This window comes from Ovis aries, chromosome 16, assembly GCF_016772045.2.
Source record: "Ovis aries strain OAR_USU_Benz2616 breed Rambouillet chromosome 16, ARS-UI_Ramb_v3.0, whole genome shotgun sequence".
Lineage (NCBI taxonomy): Eukaryota > Metazoa > Chordata > Mammalia > Artiodactyla > Bovidae > Ovis > Ovis aries.
Window position 1 is genome coordinate 37018574 of NC_056069.1, and position 25619 is coordinate 37044192.

Here is a 25619-nt window from a genome sequence, read left to right on the forward strand (position 1 = left end):
AGTTGGCTCACAACTCAACCATTAAAGTGCGTTTCCTTCAGACAGCCATCATGTTTTGGTATGCAGCAGAAGTGCTTTATATGCCATTCCCATGTTGTCATACAGAACAATAAAGACATGTACTCAAGGGTTAAGATCTCAGAAACCTAATGATTTCTGCTGCTTCATCAAATACATCCTTGAGGAAAATTGGCATTAAAAAAAAATTATAACTATGAGGCAGTAGATAAAATAATTACACTCCTGCAGTTTGATACCATTGCCTTGACTAAGGCCGAGATACCAGGGTCTTTACCTCAACTGCTTTGGTGTCATCAGTGCAAATGTCAACACAGTAAAAAAAAAAAAAAAAAAGCTATTTTTTATGAGTTACCATTTTGATGAAAATAGTTTTGACCTTGTAAAGCAGCAAAAAAGATCTCAGAGACCTCCCCAGGTCCCTGGATCATACTCTGAAACCTGCTGCTGCGAATCAGTTTCATTCATCATCTCCTACACTGGGTCTTTACATCAGAGAGTTTGCTACGTGTATTTAATACTTTCTAATAGCCAATCCACAGTACACAGTAAATACATTCTAGCTGATGATGCTAATTTCGTAAATCTAACAGAAATTTTGTGCAAAGGACTCTGGAAGATTTTCTCAATGGCCACTTGAAGTGCTTGCTCTACCAGTGGCTAACTATCTGTGTGACCTTGGCTAAATCACTTCTCTCAACATCAATTTTCCTATCAGTAAAATTAGATAAGGGCTGGACTAGCTCAGTGATTCTCACCTGAGGTGTGGGTAGCATATGGATGGAGATTAGATTTACTACAAATGATAAGTAGTGTTACTGATGGGAGTGTTCCATACATGAAAACCCTACAAGCAGAAAAAAAGAATCACTGACCTAACAGAATGAAAGCCACTCATAAAATTCTTGGAATAGTGGTTACAACGATCTCAGCCTCCACTCATTCAATTTATTCCATAGAGATGCTGCTGCTGCTGCTAAGTCGCATATGCTTAGAGTAATTCATTTTAATGTAAACCTGTGTCATTCCCCTGCTTAAAAACCTTTTTCGCTCTTGCAGTTGTCCCTGGAATAAAATCCAATTGTGTTCAACATGGTCTGTAAGGCCCTACATGATTTGGCCCCCATCTAGATAAGTAAATTCATCGCATGCTGCTCTCCATCTTGCTCACTGGGTTTTAGTGACGTTGGATTTCCCTCCATTCCTGTAACAGGCATTTTAATACGATGTTTCCTCTGTCTGGGATGGCACCCCCTTCTCTGCTGACCATTAATCACTCATCATTCACATCTCAGCTTAAATATCACATCCTCAAAAACCTTTTACTAACTCTCTAGTATACTTTAGGTCTTTCATGTATTGTTCCTTTATGGCATTTTACACTTATCATCATTTACACTGCTATTCACAAGCATTTTCAAACCTCTATCTCCCCACTGTCTGTTAAGTTCTATGAGAGGAAGAACTGCTTTATTTATGCACAAAGTTAGCTAAGCCAGAGCACCCAGTGGGTTGTCAATAAATATTTGCTGGCTGATAAACAAAATGATTTTACAAGAACAGAATGGAATTAAGAATGTTAAAAGCTGTGTGTTTGCATAAGGGTGTATTTTTCTATAGAAAAATAAATTATGTAACGGGTTATGAACAAGCATGATAATCCTTGGCCTATTTGGGACCTATAAGTAAAACCGCCTAAGAAAGATATAGAATGCTAACTACAACATAGTTATGTGATATAAACCAGAAGCTGCTCTACTTCTTCAGTTATTCTATGTAGAGATAAAGCTATGTAACCACATTTTTGTTGCAGAAAATGTCATCAGTGAGCCTTATTCCCTTCATGAAAACACAGACTGTTATTGTAAGATGTAAGTGACCATATGAAGTGTTGTTAAAAAAGTCTGTTAGTTCTATTTATAGATAACTTAGTACAGCTTTCCAAAAATATCATTTGTTTTATTCAGATTAAGAGAACACAGCCCATTAAGGAAACATGTATCAAAGGGAAGCTTGTAATTAACAATTTATGAGATATTTCTACTTTATAGTCTACTTGATTTTATTACTATTATAAAAATGGAAAAATATTATCAGGAAAAGAATAAACAATTTTCACTTGGAGTCTTTCTTAAAAGCAGTAACAAAATTTAACGTTTTCCTCAAGACAAGTTTTAGAAGTACCATCACAAGAAAGGATAGTTTACAAGACATAAATAGTTTTACAAGTCCTATAAACTTACAAGTTAAAGAGAAGCAATGGATAAGGGCAACTCATTATTCACACTTTGTAGCAAATTGCCTGATGATCTGTCGCCCTAACTTCATCAACTCTGTAAATATGAAACTGAAAAGATGAGATGACAATTTTTTCAAAGTTGGTAATGGATTCAACAGTTTTAACACAATAGAAAACAAAAAATTCAGAAACAGTACGCATCTACATTTGCCTTGTAGTCACAGAAACTTAGGAGAGAAATGGAAAGGATAAGATAAAAAGGAAAAATCACTCATTATAGCTAAGACATTCAAAAACTGACATTCAAAACAAAGAAACATTTGAATTTGAATTATGAGTTTCAATAACGGCAAAAATGCAAGATATGGAAACATCTTTTATTCCCATTCTTGCAACTAAATTCAATTCAACAACTTTCACCATAACAATATTCTTCTTCATAAACTACTTCATGAATGGCCAACAGGGCCTCCACACACCATAACAGCATTGGTATATTAGTCATACATACATATCCATTCAGTCACGCATGGAGTAGACCAGCTGTACTGAAGCCACTGTTTCTGGCCCAGAAATCCCTGGAGGAAATTCAAACCACCTTCTATCAAATCCTTGGTTAATCTAGGGATTCCAGTAAACAAGTATACTCATCAACATTTGGAGACATCCACATTCCCTTTAAAACTAAACACAGAAATGAATGAATAAGTATTTTATAAATTGAACTGACATAAGAGACATATTGCTGAAATTGATGATGTTTTTCTTATGGATTTTAAGATAAAGAAAATACTAAAAAGCATCTTCCACCATTTATAATCCCTAGATAGAAATTATTGTTCAGCACTGATATTCCCACAGCCAAAACAAGCTACTGATTAACAACTATGAAAAGTGTGCAAATAAAGTAAAACATAAATCTGAACTTCATCTCAGTTTCGGTCAACCTTATTCTTGTTACATATGGCAATATAGTACACGTGAACAACATTTTGTATAAAAATTACCTAAAATTTAAACGCTTCATTGACTATGCTAAAGCATTTGACTGTATGGATCACAACAAACTGGAAAATTCTTCAAGAGATGTGAATACTAGACTACCTCACCTGTTTCTTGAGAAACCTGTATGCAGGTCAAGAAGCAACAGTTTGAACTGGACATGGAACAACGGACTGGTTCAAAATTGGGAAAGAAGTATTCAAGGCTGTATGCTGTCACCCTTATTTAACTTATACGCAGAGTGCATAATGAGAAATGTTGGGCTGGATGAATCACAAGCTGGAATCAAGACTGCCAGGAGAAATATCAACAACCTCAGATATGCAGATGATACCACCCTAATGGCAAGAAGTGAAGAGGAACTAAAGAGTCTCTTGATGAAGGTGAAAGAAGAGAGTTTAAAAAGCTGGCTTAAAACTGAACATTCAAAAAACAAAGATCATGGCATCTGGTCCCATCACTTCCCATGACAAATAGATGGGGGGGAAAAGTAGAAACAATGACAGATTTTATTTTCTTGGGCTCCAAAATCACTGCAGGTGGTGACTGCAGCCACAAAATTAACAGACTCTTGCTCCTTAGAAGAGAAGCTATGACAAACCTAAACAGTGTATTAAAAAGCAGAGACATCGCAACAAAGGTCCGTCTAGTCTAAGCTATGGTTTTCCCAGAAGTCATGTATGGATATGAGAGTTGGACCACAAGAAGGCTAAGCACAGAAAAACTGATGCTTTCCAACTGTAGTGCTGTAGAAGACTCTTGAGAGTTCCTTGGACAGCAAGTCAATCCTAAAGGAAATCAACTCTCAATATTCATCAGAAGGACTGAAGCTCTAATACTTTGGCCACCTGATGTAAAGAGCCAACTCACTGGAAAAGACCCTGATGCTAAGAAAGATTGAGGGCGAGAGGAGAAGGGGACGACAGAGGATGAGATGGTAGATGGCATCATTGAATTTGAGCAAACTCAGGGAGACTGTGAAGGACAGCCTTGCAAGCTGCAGGGGTCGCAAAGAGCGGGACACAACTTAGCGACTGAACAACAACAAAAATCAAGGATAATGTGACATTAAATTTTTGTATAATTCCTAGAGAAATAAGTTGAAGTATTATACTGTAAACACATGACAAAAATATACCTAAGTTGAAAGTACTGGGAAAATTATAATCAAACAAAGGCTATTCAAGCAAAGTAGGAGCTTAAAAATCAAAATTTATATGAAATTAAAATGCTTAACTGTATATAACTCTCACCTGTTCAGTAAGTTCAACTCCCTTGGTAATACTTTATTAGCATATTTTGAGTTACAAAACATAAATGACATTATATTTCAACTTAAAAAGACCAGTTCTGCATCTGTTTCATTAAAAACACTAAAAAACTGTGCTACAGTTTTAACATTTTTTTAAAATACGGTTTACTAGTGAGTCAAACCACATCACCATCAGTTAGCAGAGTAATACATAACTCATCCATAAAGTCACAGGTAAATTATGAAATTTCTCCTCTGCGTCTAGTGCTAACTACTTAAGATCACCACCTAGTTACTTTCAGTCACCATGAAATCGAAAATTATCTGAACTGTTTTTGATGTGTTCTTTCCAAGTCTTTAAAAAACAACTGATTAAATAATGCCCTATTTTATTTTAGGCTCTTAACAATTTCTAAGGGAAAACTATTTCTAGAGCCCCAAATACTGCATAGTTCTCAATAACTATTCATTTTGTTCTCCAAATAAGACACATTCCAGGATTTTGAGTTTCATTGTATCACATTTCATGACAGGAACTGAGAACACTGATATTTTCCATTTAAAATAAATATAATAAAATAAATAAAATAAAAATAGATCACAAACAAAAAACAAAAATCCAACCTCAGTCTGTGTAACAAATTAACTCACATAAAATGATGAATGGTGATATTTAGAGGGCAACCACAATCATAAACCCTAATTTAAGTTCTAAACCCAATCTTTTAAAGAATTTGTATTCTTAGAAATACTTATTAATAATTAAATTAGTAATAGTAATAGCTTTCATAATTGTGGTTATTAATGAATAATATTAATTAATGATTATATTACCAACTATTATTGATAATATTAAAGATGATAATAACTTAATAGTGATAAAAGCTCTGCAATGAGATTCTATCACCATTTTAAAATCTACAGACTTTTTACCTACTATGTGTTTCTCAAGAGAAATAAAATAGAGTTGAGTAAAAGGAAATTATTTTGAGATTAATGAATTTGTATGAACCAAATGAATGTATGATAAAATTAAAAGATCTCTATTTTTTTTTCCATTCAAGCCTAGAAAAAAAGATCGTCAATAGAAACTAAATCAAACTAACAGCAAAATGTGCACATCTCAATTACAGCAGCAGTTTGAGAATAAATTCTCATTCTCAGAACTTATAAAGAAAAAGAGATTTAAAATATATATGAGTAAATTATGTCTTTTATTATAAGCATATTTCACCATAATCAACAGCAAGTCTGAGTAAAAACATTTTCAGAATTTCGGGTCTCAGTTCAGTTCAGTCCAGTTGCTCAGTTGTGTCTGACCCTTTGCGACCCCATGAATGGTAGCACGCCACGCCTCCCTGTCCATCACCAACTCCCATCCATCAAGTCGGTGATGCCACCCAGCCATCTCATCCCCTTCTCCTCCTGCCCCCAATCCCTCCCAGCATCACAGTCTTTTCCAATGAGTCAACTCTTCGCATGAGGTGGCCAAAGTAATGGAGTTTCGCATCCATTCCTTCAGCATCATTCCTTCCAAAGAACACCCAGGACTGATCTCCTTTAGAATGGACTGGTTGTATGTCCTTGCAGTCCAAGGGACTCTCAAGAGTCTTCTCCAACCCCACAGTTCAAAAGCATCAATTCTTCGGCGCTCAGCTTTCTTCACAGAACAACTCTTCCATCCATACATGACCACCAGAAAAACCATAGCCGTGACTAGACGGACCTTTGTTGGCAAATTAATGTCTCTGCTTTTGAATATGCTATCTAGGTTGGTCATAACTTTCCTTCCAAGGAGTAAGCGTCTTTTAATTTCATGGCTGCAATCACCATCTGCAGTGACTTTGGAGCCCCCAAAAATAAAGTCTGACACTGTTTCCACTGTTTCCCCATCTATTTCCCATGAGGTGATGGGACAGGATGCCATGATCTTCATTTTCTGAATGCTGAGCTTTAAGCCAACTTTTTCACTCTCCTCTTTCACTTTCATCAAGAGGCTTTTTAGTTCCTCTTCACTTTTTGCCATAAGGGTGGTGTCATCTGCATATCTGAGGTTACTGAGATTTCTACCGGTAATCTTGATCCCAGCTTGTGCTTCTTCCAGCCCAGCGTTTCTCAGGATGTACTCTGCATAGAAGTTAAATAAGCAGGGTGACAATATACAGCCTTGACGGACTCCTTTTCCTATTTGGAACCAGTCTGTTGTTCCATGTCCAGTTCTAACTGCTGCTTCCTGACCTTCATATAGGTTTCTCAAGAGGCAGGTCAGGTGGTCTGGGATTCCCATTTCTTTCAGAATTTTCCACAGTTTATTGTGATCCATACAGTCAAAGGCTTTGGCGTAGCCAATAAAGCAGAAATGGATGTTTTTCTGGAACTCTCTTGCTTTTTCGATGATCCAGCGGATGTTGGCAATTTGATCTCTGGTTCCTCTGCCTTCTCTAAAATCAGCTTGAAGGGTCTACTGACACCTAAATCCTAACTAATTCAGGGTTTGTTTTTTCTTTTGTATTTTGGCTGTGTGATGCAGACTGTGGGATCTTAGTTTTCTGACCAGAGTTTGAACCCAGGCCCCCTGCATTGGGAGCACAGAGTCTTAACCACTGGACCACCAAGAAAGTTCCTCTAAATAATTTTTTAATGAAGTTATGTTTCATGTAAAATTTCTATTAAATGCTTTCAAATATATAGACATTTTAAATACACACAGTGAAAATAAAATCAAAGGCATGAATTTTACAAATGCTGGTAGCTGTTCAAAAAAAGTTTAAAAAGCATTAGATAAAAGGATCAAAGAATTGAATCAGGTAAAAACAAAGTCAGATAGTGTAGACACAAGATCTAAACAGTTTAAGACCTTGAACCATAATGAGGAGTAACTAACATGAAATGTCAGCTTCAGGTGTACAACATAATGATTCAATATTTGTACATATTGCAAAGTGATCACCACAATAACTCCAGTTAACATATGAAAACAGTACTATTTTCTGTTTCTAAAGGGGATCACCAAAAAAGAATGAATAGGAATATAAACACCACCTTACTTATTTGGCAGCATGGACAGTACAAAACTCTGCCCAGAATCAGAAAGTAAGCAAGAAAAAGTCTCCTAGCAGTCTCAGATGGCAAAATTTAATGTGCTTAAAAGATAAAACTCATATGTTACACCAACTGCTTGTTCCTTCTGCACAAATTCTAAAAAGCTACCCCAGCACCAGCACACAGCTGAACAGAAGCAAGAAACTGAGGTAGTTAGACAGATCACCATACCAACATTAGCAAGAATAACAATTAATAGAAAGGGGAAATTAACAAAGGAAAAATAGCAGTCAAAGAACTCAAAAAGCTATAAAATAGGCCTGCACATACCAAGACTTTTCTAATGCATATTATATACCATGATGTAGCAACTTATAGATTATGAAGATGCTAACACTTATGTATTTATAAGTGTTTTAAATATAATTCATAAAGAAAGCTAATATATTTTTTGTTTCCAAAAAAATTTTAAATAGAAAAAACTCTTTGAATTACAGAAAAGTTTAATTTTCTGAGGTCCATTTATATAAATCATCATTCTTTGGAAAACTTTATTATTATATTTATGTTATTGATGATAAAAATAAAGTCAAATATGCCTAGCACCCTTCCAGCAAAAGCCTATAAAATTCAGGGGTATATTACCAGCTCAAGGTTATGATGAGTGGTAGAGTACTAAAGTTCCTCTTGGTCTGGAAAGTGCATGCTCTTTCTATTATGCCTTGCCAAAATTGACTAAAAGAATTTAATTGGTAAAGTACATCATTACAAGCTGCAACCAAATTTTAAAAATAATTATAATTTACTGAATCCCACTGTAAAAATCATTTACTAGTGGCAATCATCTTTCCTAAAGTATATTCCTGGGAACATTATGCCCAGAGTGTAACAGGTGTTGCTGGCTGTAGGAGAGAGAGAGAGAGTTGTACCACTATGTCTAAAAAAATGTTGGTTTCTTTGTTAGTGCATTTCTCTGGGTCTTTACCAATATTTTTATCTGGAAAAGCTTGAAAGCTACAAAAGAGTCAAAAGAAGTACAATAAACATTCATATACCTTTTCCAATGAATACCATATACCCTAACATTCATTTTGTCACATCCATATTCTCAGTCTCTCTCTTTTCCATATATAATATACATTCATATATATATACACCCATACAAATATATACAAATACACTATTTCTGCTATACCATTTAAAAGTAAGTTGCATATCTCAAGACATAAGACATCTAAATTCATCAGCTGGTATCTTTTAAGAACAAAGATATTCTTCTATATAATCATGATTTTATGTTACATGAAGCAATAATATCATCTGTATCAGTTAACAACCAATAGATAAGAAAACATTTTCATTTTATTTCTGATATATAATAAAACATTTTCAAAATTTAATGACTTAAAACAGCAGGCATACCAAGCAATATTGAGAAAAAAGAACAAGGCTGGAGGTATAAGTGTTCCAGATTTCAAACAATACTATAAAGCTGCAGTGTGGTACTGGCAGAAAACAGATATATAGATTGATAAAACTGAAGAGAGAGCCCAGAAATAAACTCATACTCACAGTCACTTAATTGTCAACAAAGGAGGCAAGAATATACAATGGGGAAAAGCCCATCTCTTCAGGAAGTGGTATTGGAAAAGCTGGACAACTGCATGTAAGTCAATGAAGTTACAATACTCACTCACGCCATACACAGAAATAAACTAAAAATGGCTTAAAGACTTAAATATAAGACAAGACACCATAAAACTCCTAAAAAGGAACATAGGCAAAGCATTCTCTGACATAAATTGTACCACTGTTTTGGCTCAGATGGTAAAGTGTCTGTCTACAATGCGGGAGACCTGGGTTCGAGCCCTGGGTTGGGAAGATCCCCTGGAGAAGGAAATGGCAATCCACTCCAGTACTGTTGCCTGGAAAATCCCATGGACAGAGGAGCCTGGTACGCTACAGTCTATGGGGTCACAAAGAGTCGGACACAACTGAGCGACTTCACTTCACTTCTTTCTTAGGTCAGTCCCCCAAGGCAAAAGAAGTAAAATCAATAATAAATAAGTGGGACTTAATTAAACTTATAAGCTTTTGCACAGCAAAGAACCATAAACAAAATGAAAAGACAACCTATAGACAGGGAGAAAATATTTGCAAATGAGGGAACCAACAAGGTCTTAATTTCCAAAACTTACAGAGTTCATACAGCCCAGTATTAAACAAACAAAAACCAAGTCAAAAAGTGGCAGTAAACCTAAACATACACATTTCTCCAAAGAAGACATAGAGATGGCCAATAGGCACATGAAAAGATATTCACCATCGCTAATTATTGAGTTCAGTTCAGTTCGGGTCAGTTCAGTAGCTCAGTCATGTCCGACTCTTTGTGACCCCATGAACTGCAGCACACCAGGCCTCCCTGTCCATCACCAACTCCCAGAGGTCCCTCAGACTCACGTCAATTGAGTCGGTGATGCCATCCAGCCATCTCATCCTGGGTCGTCCCCTTCTCCTCCTGCCCTCAATCCCTCCCAAAATCAGAGTCTTTTCCAATGAGTCAGCTCTTCGCATGAGGTGGCCAAAGTACTGGAGCTTCAGCTTTAGCATCATTCCTTCCAAAGAAATCCCAGGACTGATCTCCTTCAGAATGGACTGGTTGGATCTCCTTGCAGTCCAAAGGACTCTCAAGAGTCTTCTCCAACACCACAGTTCAAAAGCATCAATTCTTCAGCACTCAGCCTTCTTCACAGTCCAACTCTCACATCCATACATGACTACTGGAAAAACCGTAGCCTTGACTAGACGGACCTTAGTCGGCAAAGTAATGTTTCTGCTTTTGAATATAGACATCATCAAAAAGTCTACAAATAATAAATGCTAGAGATGGTGTGGAGAAAAGGAAACCCTCCTGCACTGTTGGTGGGAATGTAAACTGGTGCAGTCACTATGGAAAACAACATGGAGGTTCCTTAAAAAAACTAAAAATAGAGCTATCAAATGATCCAACAATCCCATTTCTGGGAATAAATCCAAAGAAGACTCTAATTTGAAAAATTACATGTACCCCAATATCACAGCAGCACTGTTTACAATAGCCAAGACATGGCAGCAACATAAGTATCCAACGATTTATGAATGGATAAAGAAGATATGGTATATATACACAATGGAATATGCTGCTGCTGCTGCTAAGTCACCTCAGTCATGTCCGACTCTATGTGACCCCATAGACGGCAGCCCACCAGGCTCTGCCGTCCCTGGGATTCTCCAGGCAAGAACGCTGGAGTGGGTTGCCATTTCCTTCTCCAATGCATGAAAGTGAAAAGTGAAAGTGAAGTCGCTCAGTCGTGTCCGACTCTAAGCAAGTCCATGGACACGAGTCCATGCTGTCCATGGACGGCAGCCTTCCAGGCTCCTCCATCCATGGGATTTTCCAGGCAAGAATACTGCAGTGGGTTACCATTGCCTTCTCTGCAATGGAATATGACTCAGCCATTAAAAAAGAACAAAATAACGCCATGTGCAGTATTAATAACATGGACAGATCTAGAGATTATCATACTAAGTCAAGTAAACAGAGAAAGACAAATATCATGTGATGTCCCTTACATGTGGAATCTGAAAATGATGCAAATGAACTTATTTACAAAACAGAAACAGGGACTTCCCTGGTGGTCCAGTGGCTAAGACTCAGTGCTCCCAATGAAGGGGGCCCAGGTTGCATTCCTGATCAGGGAACTAGATCCCGCATACTGTGACTAAAGATCCCACTGAAGTGCAGCCAAATTTAATAAATAAAATTTAAAAAAAAAAGACTAACAGATGTGGAAAACAAAGGTATGGTTACCAAAGAGGAAAGGGTAGGATAAGGAGGGATAAATTGGGAGTTTGGGATTAGCAGATACAAACTACTACATAAAAGACAGATAAACAACAAGTTCCTACTATATAGCATAGGAAATCATATTTAACATCTTGTGATAAACTATACCAGAAAAGAATCTGAAAAAGAGCATATATACATATATACACACACACACACACACACACGCGCGCGTATAACTGAATCATTTCGATGTACATCAGAAACTAACACAACATTGTGTATCAACTGTATTTCAAAAAAATAGATAAGCAGAGTTTCTACAAGTTAAAGAAAAAGCAACAGCAGACATGTATGACTGTTTATGCGTCTACCAGTTAGGAGGGTGGTTCTGTCCTACCTGAGTTACCTCAAGTGTCTGTGATCAGCTCTGCTAATCTAGGTTGGGGGTCTCTCACAAATCTGGGGCTTGGCTGACTGTAAGCTGATCTAGGATAGCCTCAGCTGGGACGACTCAATTTGCCTCCAACAGATCCTTCATCCTGCAGTAGGGTAAGAGCTTGATCAGACAGCAATGCCATGGTTTCAGGCGAGTGCAAGTGTCAAGTACTCTTAAGAAGCCTACTCTCAGATATGGAGGTAACAAGCCACAAGAGGTCCGAACAAATTCCTCTGTGATACAAACTCCTGAGTAAGCAATGGAAAACTTGCAAGGTGGAAGCATCTGATTCACTGCTGAGCTGCAACTTGCTTATTACGAATTCTGTACACTTGCATCGCTTGTATTCTCACTCTGTACAGTACTACAACTCCAATTACAAAATGCTCCCCTATCAGATTATATAAATTCACAAAGAGAAATGACTTCCTCTGGATAAGTAATGCATTTTCATCTTCATTACCATCTGGTTTTTGTTAACATTTACTTCCAAGCATAATGTAGTAAGCTCTGCTTTATTGTCTGTGTTTCATTCCGGTAAACTTGGGAAAACCAAGAAGACTGCCATATTACTCTCTCTCTCTATTTCATGTCTAAATTGAAGTAAGAATATGATCCCAGAACACAATCCTGGGATCATGTTTCACACTGAAACTCATAAAACTCAGAAGTAAAAGCACTAGCATTTCCAACTCACATTCAGAAGAAACACCCATAATTTAATTTGGTGTATGAGGCCAGAACAAAATACTGAGTGCCCCCTTGGAACAGTTTCTCAAAAATGCTGATGTCTCACTCCTACTGGATCTAAACATATTTGTAACTTGTGCTCCTTACTTGAATGGCTGGGACTGGCCCGCCAGGGCTCGCCATGTCCTCCTACACTGCTGACAGCCATAGCCTGGCAAACATTCACTGTGTGCCCACACTAAATACATAAATCTGTGACCACACATAGGTGCTGAGGTGGATTGCCATGGCTATACTATCCAAAAAATGCATTCTCCCAGATGCCCAAAATGAGGAGAAGGATGGAGAAATAAAAGGTGAATGGGGAAAAGGGAGGAGAAGAGGATATTACTGACATGAGCTCAGTGAAGTCTGATGAAATGATCCTGGTTTAAATCCTAAATAATCCTTAATAAAAGATAGTGAAGCTTGAAAGATGTGCAGTTGATATTTTATCTCTTTGTCCTGCTCACAATATGGGGCTTCCCCAGTAGCTCAGAGGTAAAGAATCTGCTTGCAGTGTAGCAGAAGCAAGAGGCACAGGTTCGATCCCTGGGTCGGGAAGATCCCCTGAAGGAAAGCATAGCAACCCACTCTAGTATTCTTGCCAGGAAAATCCCATTGACAGAACAGCCTGGCGTTAAAACATTCCTATTGATTTTGATTTTCAATTATGTTATGGTACAGATCTCATACTCTTTGATGAGTTGCCTTATGACTACATTAAAATATTAGCCCATTATACCTTAGTCTCAACACCTTATATGGTATAAAATTTGACTTCTTCTCCAAATTCAATTCATATCATTCTCACCTTTCCTAACAAGCAACAAAATGCCAGTCCAACTGGACTTTCTGCCCCCAAATATGCTGTATTACATTCTCTTCTTAAGGTGTTGAAATACATTGCTATTTTGGCCTGGAAAGCTCTTTTCCCTCAGGATGCCTTATGCGCATGGTATCTCAACTGAAAAAATATTACCTCTTCCAAGGCTTTCTCCACGTATTTTACACCCTTCTATTCTCTATCCTTTTGCTTTATTTTACTTTATTCTTTACAGTTATTACTATATAAAACAATATTAATTTACTAGCATATCTATACTGTGTCTACCTCCCAGCACTCAACTCCACTTGAATGTAAGTCCTATGAAGGCAGAGACCTGGGTCACACAGGGTCCCTGACACACAGTGCACACACTCTTTGCTGACTGATTTAGGTATCTGGACTCATCTCCTACAGCTTAGTCCGTTGCTAATTACTATCCTCAAAGGCCAAGGAGAAGTCGATCAAACTGCAAACCATCTGAATGTTTTAGTGACAGGTTTCTCTAAAAAGTAGTAAAGAATCTGTATAATTGGAGGTCCCTAAGGTTAAAGCCCACTTATCCTGATGCTGGGAGGGATTGACAGCAGGAGGAGAGGGGGATGACAGAGGATGAGATGGCTGGATGGCATCACCGACTCGATGGACGTGAGTCTGAGTGAACTCCAGGAGTTGATGATGGACTGGGAGGCCTGGAGTGCTGCGATTCATGGGGTCGCAAAGAGTCGGACATGACTGAGCGACTGAACTGAACTGATCCTTGTATACAGCTTTTTTGACAAAGAAAGCCCCATTTATACAGTGTAAAAAGAAATTGGAGCACATTTTCAAATGTAAAATATACTGGTAAGTCAGTGACTTGGGCAGGGGACGAAAGAATTGTTCTTCCAACGAATAAGACAAACTACATTTTACACCCAGTATAATAATGTCATGCCCTAGAACTTAACCCAAACCATTTAGAGGATAAAACAAAGTTAAATAGGTTTCAGGTTTCTTTACACCCTATTCAAAATCATTTAAAGGTTTATTGTGAATTGCTGGCCTCAGAACATATAACACTCGAAGTTTCTCAAACTTTTTTGATCATGGATGTCTTTCTTCAGACCACTAATTTATGTATACTCAAAATCCATTTGGGGAAAGCGTCTGTAGCCCTCATAAAAGTTATTGTGTTAGCAACTATTAGAGCCACCATTCAGCCTCATCCTTAATAGTTCTGAGAACAAGATGTTTTCTGTTTTTCCAATGGCTTTTATTCAGCTCAAGTTTTTAACCAGAGTAGCTTAGATCCTCTGTGTTTTTTATTTACTTCCAACATTAACATCAATCTACATATTTCCTTTTCTTACTATACTGTATAAAGTCTCTGAATAGTTATAGGAATCTCTGTCTTGCTTCCTATTTAAATGCAAAGTATACGTCAATGTATAATAAAATATATACTTTAAATTTTGGTAAAAAGCTTTAGTCAGTCTTCAGTAATTTCTTCCTATTCCTAGAACTTTTACTGGCAAAGATTACTAAATCCTATCGAATCTCAATTTTATTACATAACAAAATCATATGATTCTTCATCTTTACTTTTTTAAATATTGAATTACATGAAAAATTTCTTAATGGTAAAATTTTCTAATTGTAAAATATCCTAGGATTCCTAGGATAAACCTTACTGGGCCATGGAACACTATTAATTCAGATTAGCTGCTAAATTTGTTTTCCTAAAGCTAAAGTAAAGAATATGACTATAAACACACATAATTAAAGTATATGGAAAGATAATAAGACAAAGATAAAAGAAAAAACTACATAATTCTATTTACCATAAATTTTAACCAAATATACTATCCTGTTTCAGCTGTATTCTGTATAGTCTCAATTTTTAATTCCTTTTAGAACAACTTATTTTCTAAACTGCACAATGAATATGAATTATATCTTTTGTCTATTATTTTAAAGATTAATTCTAGGAAACATAAAATATCAAAGAATATGAATAGCAGTTGTGAAAGGCAATGAGGTAAATTACAAATATCAGAAAACAAAAGGATGAAAAACAAAATAACCTAAAAACAAAGATATTCTTTTTTATCTAAAATATAATAGTGTTTCACCTAAATAACACCATATAAATGTTTTTATTTTAAAGATTTTTTCACTGCAATTTTCTCTATAGTATTACAAATAACTCATTCTTGTAAATTACTCAATACTAAAAATGAACCATACAATATAACAATATAGGAAAAAGCTGTTCAAATATTCCCTGTAATATTCTTGAATCCTAAGCCAACAAATATAATTCAAAAGAATCTTAATAACCATTTAATCAATTTTTTCAGTTATTACTACCAAAAAACCATCATTTAAGCAACAAATTTATATAAGCTATTAGATTCAGATGGAAATCAGCCTTTACCATAAAAAGTAACAAACATTAGAGTCATTTGAGTCCACTTAATAGCATCAATCTGATCCACTGTGCTCCCTAATAAACTCTACTGGAATTCATACCAATTCTCATTCTTACAGCTTTCATATTCGTTTAAGCAAACCTTGTATGTCAGCTGAATTCAAGGCAAAGTTGAGAACAAGAATATATAAACATAAGGATTCTTAATATCCTATCTCTTACTTTACTGGCAAAACTACTACAATACAAATGTTAAAGAAAATACTGAAATACAAAAATGTATCAGATGAATCATCAACAATACTCACGCATCATTTGAGCAAGTCATAAATTCTCCCTTTATTTTGGGATGCCATGATCCAGTATGAAGCATTGCTGTGTGACCCTTAAAAAAAAAAAATAGAAAAAAAGGAAAAAAATCCTTAAAAAATGTAAAAATAAACAAACTGACCAAAAGTTGACATATTGTGCTTAAAACTTTTTAGTCCTCTCCAAGGCACACTATTTTAATTACAAACTGGTATTATTTTATTTCAGTTTTATTTCATAATATGCTTTGTTTATTTCACTTTGTTTATTTTAATTTTAATTCACCATGTAACCCCTTCTGCCCAGGAATCAGTACAGTGCTTATATATAACAGATGCTTAGAAAGAAAGGAAAGAGAGGGCAAAATGACAGCTTCTTTTTAGGAAAGTAAAAAGAAAATTCACAACAAGAAAGACACTGGGAAAAAGTCAGTGGGAAAGGATTAAGGAGAATAGGAAGTATTACAGGTAAACAAGACAAAAGCAAGAGGATGGAAGGAGGGGTGGGAAATTCTCACTTCTTTAAAATGTGTATGTGAGAAAAGAAAAAGCATTTTTAAAATGATTCAGGAAGATTAGCCCTCCTAAGCATGGAGCATGATATAAAAACACTGTAAATAAAACAATGTGATGTTGGTATAAAAACTGACATACTTACAAATCCATCGCAGAATATATATTTCAAACACAAAACATACATACGTGCACTCACACATTTCCCTCCTAGGTAGCAAAGTAAGTTAGAGCGGTCTCATACAATAACTCAGGTTCAAATGGGGCAGAAAAGAGCCTAATACTTTTTAGTGTAATATTAGCAAGGCCTCTTATTCTGAAAGGGTCCAAAACAAAGCTAAACTCAAAGCAGTAAAATGTGTATATCTAAATGACTTAGAAGGAAAATAACTGTAGCTCTCTGGAAACACTAAACTGAACTGGAGTACCCACACATGGGCTTGGAGATCATCTGCAGTTCAAGCTGCCCGCAGTGCCTCCATCGTATCTGGCCAACTCCTGACTTTCTGCTCATGTTAACAAGGTACAAATAGCGACCAGAGATCTGAATCTCTTCCTGCAGTAGGAAAAAAAGGACTGAAGAAGTGCCTAGAGGGACTAGATAGAAAGTGTGAGATTCCACTTTCCCTTTCTGAGTTGAATATATATATATATATATCGTCAACTATCAGCTTTGACATTTCCATGTAAGAGGCATTTCAAATATAACAGGTTCAACAGAGTAATTTTGATTCTTTTTTTAAAAAAACTCTTTCTTTTATATTGGAGTAGAGCTAGTTAACAATGCTGTGATAGCTTCAGCTGAATAGCAAAGGGATCCAGCCATACATATAAATATATCCATTCTCCCCTAAAATCCCCTCTCATCCAGGCTGTTACATAACATTGAGCAGAGTCTTGATTCTTACTGCCCACTTCATCTGCAATGAACTTTTTTCCTAGTTGCTAAAGCTACAAACTTGGAAAGAAAGTGTTAGTCACTCAGTCGTGCCCGACTCTGCCACTCCATGGACTGTAGTCCACCAGGCTCCTCTGTCTACAGAATTCCCCAGGCAAGAATACTGGAGAGGGTTGCCACTTCCTTCTCCAGAGGATCTTCCCAATCCAGGGATCAAACCCGGGTCTCCCGCATTGCAAACAGATTCTTTACCATCTGAGCCACTAGGAAAGCCACAAACTGGGAAGTAATCCTTAAATATTCCAGTAACCATAACCCCTAAACCCTCCTCTCTCTATACACCCAGATCCAATCCACTAGCTAGTCCTGTCAGTTCAGCCCCAAACACATCTCAAATCTATCCACTTTTTTCCTTTCCCACTACTACAACGCTTATATGAACCAATACATCTCTACATCACTTATTATGCAGTATGATAGACCTGTTACTACTTTTACTCTTGCCTAATGTCCTCCACAAAGCAATCAATATAGTCCTTTAAAAATATGTTTTTAAAAATGCCACTGCTTTTTATCCTCACTGGCTTTTCAACCTCTTTACATAGTGTGCAAAAACTGACATTTTCCACCCCAGCTTTCTTTACAACTTCACTTACTTTGTGCTCCTTCTTGCCAGAACTCACTACACCTCACTGGTCTTTCATTTCCTCGAATACAAGAAGCTCTTTCCCCACATCAGCACCTTTACACATGCTTTTCTGTCTGCTAGAAAGTTCTTTTTCTGCTTCTACATGACTGGCTTCTCACTCTTTCAATCTCAGTTTACATGCCACTTATACAAGTAAGTACTGTCTGGCCCTCTAGCTAAGTGAATATGGCTCATTCCACTCTTCTCGACCAGAGTACCTGTCCATTTCCTTGATAACACTCACCATAATTTGTAATGCTATATCTATTAACTTCTTGATTCTTGACACTGTGTTAATGTTTTATATATTCAAAAAAATAAGGATAGAAGAAATCTGAAACAAACAGAAACAAGTGAACACCACTGCATTTCAAATGAATAACAAATACACTGAAAAGACAAAGAAACTATAAACCCTGTAGCGGGTTGAATGGTGCCCCCCCCCAAAAAATATATGTCTACATCCTAATAGCTGGAACCTGTGAATGGACCTTATTTGGAAAAACAACATTTTCAGATATAATTAAGAATCTCTGGATTGTCTGGGTCAGCCCTAAATCTGGTAACAAGTATCCTCAAGTATCCTTATAAGACACAGAAAGAAGAGAAGAAACAAAGAGGAGAAAATGGAAGCAGAGACTGCAGTTTCACAGCCACATGCCAAGGAATGCCTAGAGTCACCAGAGGCTAGAAAAGGCAAGAAACAATTCTCCCAAAGCCACTGGAGGGAATGTGGCCATCCAATACCTTGATTTCAGATTTCTGGCCTTTAAAATTTTGAAAGAACAAATTTCTACTGTTTTAAGTGAGCAACTATGTGGTAATCTGTTGCAGTAGTCCTTGCTGCTGTTGTTTTAGTTGCTAAGTCATGTCTGACTCTTTGTGATCCCATAGACTGTAGCTTGCCAGGCTCCTCTATCCATGGGATTTTCCAGGTAAGAATACTAGAATGGGTTGCCATTTCCTTCTCTGGGTGATTTTTCAAACCCAGGAACGGAACCAGGGTCTCCCACATTGGCAGGTGGATTCTTTACCACAGAGCCACTAGATGTGATCACAGTGGTGTGATCACTCACCTAGAACCAGACATCCTGGAATGAGAAGTCAAGTGGGCCTTAGGAAGCATCACTAAGAACAAAGCTAGTGGAGATAATGGAATTTCAGTTGAGCTATTTCAAATCCTGAAAAATAATGCTGTGAAAGTGCTGCACTCAATACGCCAGCAAATTTGGAAAACTCAGCAGTGGCCACAGGACTGGAAAAGGTCAGTTTTCATTCCAATCCCAAAGAAAGGCAATGCTAAAGAATGTTCAAACTACCACACAATTGCACTCATCTCACACGCTAGCAAAGTAATGCTCAAAATTCTTCAAGCCAGGCTTCAACAGTATGTGAACCATGAACTTCCAGATGTTCAAGCTGGATACAGAAAAGGCAGAGGAACCAGAGATCAAATTGCCAACATCCACTGGATCACTGAAAAAGCAAGAGACTTCCAGAAAAACATCTACTTCTGCTTCACTGACTACACCAAAGCCTTTGACTGTGTGGATCACAACAAACTGGAAAATTCTGAAAGGGATGGGAATACCAGACCACCTGACCTGCCTCCTGAGAAATCTGTATGCAGGTCAAGAAGCAACAGTTAGAACTGAACATGGAACAACAGACTGGTTCCAAATTGAAAGGAGTACGTCAAGGCTATATAAGTCACCCTGCTTATTTAACTTATATGCAGAGTACATCATGCAAAATGCTGGGCTGGATAAAGACAAGCTGGAATCAGAACTGCTGGGAGAAATATCAATAACCTCAGATATGCAGATGACACCACCCTTATGGCAGAAAGTGAAGAACTAAAGAGCCTCATGGTTTTTAATAGGTAGATGTAAATACAGGGGTAAATGTACATTTCTAAATTATTCTCTCGCTTTACATGCTGCAAATGTCTAGAAACAATAACACCTCAGCAAACGTAGTGAAGAGATCCTGGTTGCCAAATATCATCCTCCCCTAAAGGAACCAGGGCTCCTCGGATAAATGATTCTTTCTGGGGCTGAGGTAGAAAAAGTACAAGATGGAAACAGAATATTTGGTTATCTTAAAAAAATAAGAGAGTGTTGCAAAAATGATGAGGATATGCTAAAAAGATAAAATGAAAACTGGAGGGGATTTTCACAAGTTAAACCTGGAACAATTAGGGTATCAAAATAAATAATGAAAATAATTATTGTAAACCACTATCTAAAATAAGAACCCTTGAAAGCATATAAATAAAGAAATAAATAAGAGAAAGTTCTTCCTTACAGAATGCTAATTAATAAATATAAGATGAATGACAGGAAAATTTTTGCACAATTTTGCAATCAACAGAGTAATATTCAATAACTGATTCAAACAAAACCATCAATGGACTCTAAAACCAATGGAGGAAAGTCTGATAATGAACAGGATAATGCCATGGTCTCAAGATTTCCCTGCAAATTACATAGCAATTACAAAAAGGTAATAGCAACTTGTACTAAAGAAATTTGGTAGGTATAAGGTACTATCTGATATGAAGAAGCAAGGAGAGTAAAATATTATTTTGGGGTCAGTCCTTCTAGAAATGCATACCCTGACTCTAATTATGAGGAAAAACAGACAAAACTGAATTTTACATTTTACAAAATAATGTGGGTTACAGTCTTCAAGAAAAAATCAAAATGAAGTTGGGGGGGTGGGGAGGTATAGGAACTACTCCCAATTAAAGGAGACAAAAGGTATGATGATCAAGCTGGTGAGAAAATAATTATGAAGGAGATCATGGAGCTAACTGATGAAACTACTGATTATGGATTAAATAACAGTAACCAATACAGTATTATAAAGTAAAATAAAATAAAAATAAAAAGTTCAAAAAAAAATCATGGTTATATAAGAAGATGAACCATTATTAGGAAAACCAAACTAAAGAATTTAAGAACAAAAGAGCATGATGTTTGCAACTTATTTTCAAAAGTTGGGTGAAATTAAACACACATACATAATTTCTATGTATTTACATATGCATATATGCCAGAGTGCCGGGGGATGTATAAGTAGGGGGGAAGAAGGGAGGGAAAGTGTTTGTGTTAGTTACGGGAGAAAGGGAGGAAGAGATGAGGGGAAAAAGCAGTGGGACAAAATGTCAGCAATTGGTGATTCTGAAAAAAAGAGTAGAAAGAAGCTCTGTGTACTATATTTTACAACTTTTCTGTAAATTTGAAATGACACCAAAATAAATACTTGAAAATATATATATTTTCTGGCTGCTCTCTGAAAAGTCTGTTGCAAAAACAAAAGAGGAATATTGGCTTCCCTGGCCCTACACCAGGGAAAGGCCAGTAACAAAGAGGAACTGTGCCTCCTCCCTGGACCCCAAAGCAGCAGACAGCAGCCCCAGTGAGCTGGGACACTTGGTGTTCCATGCCTCTACCAGGATAACATTAGCGACTGAGTTGATCCATCACCTAACGCTTCTCACCACACAGCAGCATTTGTAGGACAGAACCTTTCTGATAGTCTGTGCTTTACACAGGGATTAATGCCAGCACTGAGTAGCAGTACTCCCGTTCTCACCAACTCACAGACGTAGCTGCTGAGGGGTGGGGAAAATATGATGTCCCCTTCCCACTCCAGCTTTGCCCAGAGGCATACCCAGTGATAGGAATTACTACACAGCATAAAAAGAGTAAGCTTCTGGTTTCCCAGCAAGAACATCAGAACAATAAATCTCTGACAACAGAGGGCAAACGGGAAATTAAGGGCTTAAGAAGTAAGAAAGCTAGGACAAAAATATCATTTAAATCTGTATAAACAGTACTGAGCTCACTGCTGAGGTGAGCTCATATGTATAATATGTGAAACCTGTCAGAAGCAACTTAAGAAAAGCACTGAGATCTCAAAACACCGCAGACTACCACCAAGGTTCCACATCATCTCCTGGGTAACATGCACACGAGACAAACCAGAACAGCATACAAAGTCATAAAGACTTTGGAAATTAAACCTTTATTGGAGTAAAAACAGCTAACATAAGGCAGGTCAGGACATACAGTCTGAAACTAATCAGGTTGACTGTCAGCTAAAAAGAAATCACATGTTCACATAAGCAAAAAAAAAAAAAAAAAAAACTTCTAGCATTCTCCAGAAGTTTTAGACAGGAACCTGCATCTCATAACACAATATTCAAAGTGTCAAGAATACAATCCAAAATTAACATACAAATAATCAAGAAAACCTAACAAGCCCTCAAGGAGTAAGACAAGCTAAGTCACTTCAGTCGTGTCTGACTCTTTGAGACCCTTTGGACTGTACCCCTCCAGGCTCTTCTGTCCCTGGGGATTCTCTAGGCAAGAACACTGGCCTGGGCTGCCACGCCCCGTCCAGGGTATTTTCCCGACCCAAGGATCAAACCCATGTTACTTATGTCTCCTGAATTGGCAGGCAAGTTCTTTACCACTAGTGTCACCTGGGAAATCCCAGGAAATAAGATGAAATGTGCAAACCACGAGATGACCCAAAAGTTGGAATTCTCAGAAAAATACTTTAAATCATGATACAAAAAGGGAAAGCAGACAGTTTTGAACAAAAGGCAAAGACAGACATGCTCAGCAAAGAAAAACTAACTACTTTTTAAGAATGGAAATTTATACCGAAAAACATGGAAGTTAAAATTCACTAGAGGGGCTAAACAGTAGAATGGATACATCAGAGGATAGAGTCAGTGAACTTGAAGACAGATAATTCAATCCAAACAACAGAAGGAAAAAAAAAAAAAACAGGGAGAAAATGAGCAGAATCATAAAGATATTTCAGACTATATCAAAAGATTTAGTATTCCTGTTATGTAAGACTCATAGATGCAGAAAGATATTTGAAGAAATAATGGCTAAAAATTTCCAAAGTGTGGTGAAAAAGGTAAACATACAGATTTAAGAATCAAGGTGAAAGCCAAACAAAAGGAGCTAACAACAAAAATTTTTAATGAAAGACATTTTTTAAGTACTAAGAGAAAAACTGTTGTTACTGTTCAGTTGCCCAACCATGTCTGACTCTTCACAACCCCGTGGACTGAAGCACGCAAGGCTTCCCTGTCGTTCACCATCTCCCAGAGCTTGCTCAACTAAGTTCATCGAGTTGGTGATGCCACCCAAACACCTTTCTGTCGTCCCTTTCTCCTCCTGCCTTCAATCTTTCCCAGCATCAGGGTCTTTTCTAATGAGTCAGCTCTTCACATTAGGTGGCCAAAGTATTGGAGTTTCAGCTTCAACATCAGTCCTTCCAATGAACACCCAGGGCTGATCTCCTTTAGGATGGACTGGTTGGATCTCCTTGCAGTCCAAGGGACTCTCAAGAGTCTTCTCCAACACCACAGTTCAAAAGCATCAATTCTTCAGCACTCAGCTTTCTTCATAGTCCAACTCTTACGTCCATACATGACTACTGGAAAAACCATAGCCTTGACTAGACGGACCTTTGTTGACAAAGTAATGTCTCTGCTTTTGAATATGCTATCTAGGTTGGTTATAACTTGCCTTCCAAGGAGTAAGTATCTTTAAATTTCATGGCTGCAATCACCATCTGCAGTGATTTTGGAGCCCAAAAAATTAAGTCAGCCACTGTTTCCACTGTTTCCCCATCTATTTGCCATGAAGTGATGGGACTGGATGCCATGATCTTAGTTTTCTGAATGTTGAGCTTTAAGCCAACTTTTTCATCCTCCTCTTTCACTTTCATTAAGAGGCTCTTTAGTTCTTCACTTTCTGCCATAAGGGTGGTGTCATCTGCATATCTGGGGTTATTGCCTAGTTAAATGTACAGAAAATGTACTTTAGAAGCAAAGGTGAAATAGAGACATCCTAAGATGAAAGAAAATTAAGAGAACTTGTCACCAGTAGACCTGCTTAAAAACAAATGCTACAGAGGGAATTTCCTGGCAGCCCAGCAGTTAGACTTGGCACTTTCACTGCCAGAGGCCAGGTATGATCCCTAGTCAGGGAAACGAGATCCCACAAGCCTCACAGCATGGCCAAACTGTTTTAATTTTTTTTTTAATAAAATGCTACCACAAAGTGAAAAATTGGTCATATAATTCATTTGGAAACTTTTAAAAAGAATAAAAAATTTCAAGAATTATCTTATTATTTCAAGAATATTTTTACTATTATTTTATTCTTATTTTAATTCTTATCGGTTTATTATTTCAAGAAATTTTAACTCAAGGATAATCATGAAAAGAAAGAACAAAGTTGGAAGACTCACAGTTTTCCATTTTTCAAAATTAATTACATGTTAATGTTAGTAGCAGCTTTATTCATAAAGCTTTGTTGGCAAAACACGTTTTGTCAATGGGACAGATGTTCAGTGAGAGGGAAAGAAGTAAAGAAAACATTTCAAGAAGGAGAGAATAATCAACTGTGTCAGACACTGCTGAGAGTTACAGTGTTAGGAGAATTGAAAACTGATCACCAGTTATGAATCACATGATGGTGGGGTGGCGTGAACAGATAAGTGAGTTAGTGTTGAAGTGTGTGTTAGTCGCTCAGTTCTGTCCAACTCTGCGAACCCATGGACTGTAGCTTGCTAGGCTCCCTGTCCATGGAATTCTTCAAGCAAGAATACTGGAGTACATTGGCATTCCCTTCTCCAGAGGATCTTCCCAACCCAGCGGTCGAACCCAGGTCTCCCACATTGCAGGTGGATTCTTTACCATCTGACCCTGTGCACCTAAGGTACTAAAAGATAGTAATTAAACTGCCTGGATAATAGATTAAAATCTGTAGAATTGTCAGAGATCCTATTCATCTCTTTCCAAAACAGAAATTTGTCTGTCTTGGCTTGTTTAAGGAAAAAAAAAAGAACTTCTAGTGCCAAGCAGTAAATAAGTATCTGATCTAGTTTCACTTCATTAAACGTCTACCTCTGGCCCCAGAAAACAGCTCATCATTTGCAACAAAAGGTACACCTCAATATCCATGAGACATGCCCTGTGTTCAGGGACTGCGATCCTAAACTGCCTTGGCTTCCTCAATCTTGCACACTACTTCACACTTTTATTCTCCCTCTCAGCTTAACTCAGCTCCACTTCCACTGACATCTCTTCCTGGTCCCTTAATCTAATGTGTAGCGGGCTTACCTTCCAGTCAGTTCTTAGTTTACCATCTTCTACTCCCAGACTCAGGAGTCACTGCTTCTCAGCACAATGGGCATAACTCAGTCCAGTTTTCTTTTTTTGCAGTATAGCTTTTGGGGGGTGGCTTTTTTTTTAAATTGGAGGATAATTGCTTTAGAATGCTGTGGTGTTCTCTGCCATACATCAATGCCAATCAGCTATCTATCTATCTATCTATATCTCTTCCCGTTTGGAATCTCACTTTCTATGCTTTGTCCTAACAGAAACCCA

General features: G+C 37.2%; 1 protein-coding gene across 2 annotated transcripts in view; it reads right to left on the reverse strand.

The window, feature by feature from the left end:
• WDR70 (WD repeat domain 70) overlaps positions 1 to 25619 on the reverse strand; it is a 275928-nt gene that overhangs the window by 164389 nt on the left and 85920 nt on the right. For both annotated transcript variants that reach the window (XM_004017038.5, XM_027980102.3), the window contains one exon: positions 16095 to 16171. In XM_004017038.5, coding sequence (XP_004017087.1) covers positions 16095 to 16171 — 77 coding nt within the window. The remainder of the gene's footprint in view (positions 1 to 16094; positions 16172 to 25619) is intronic.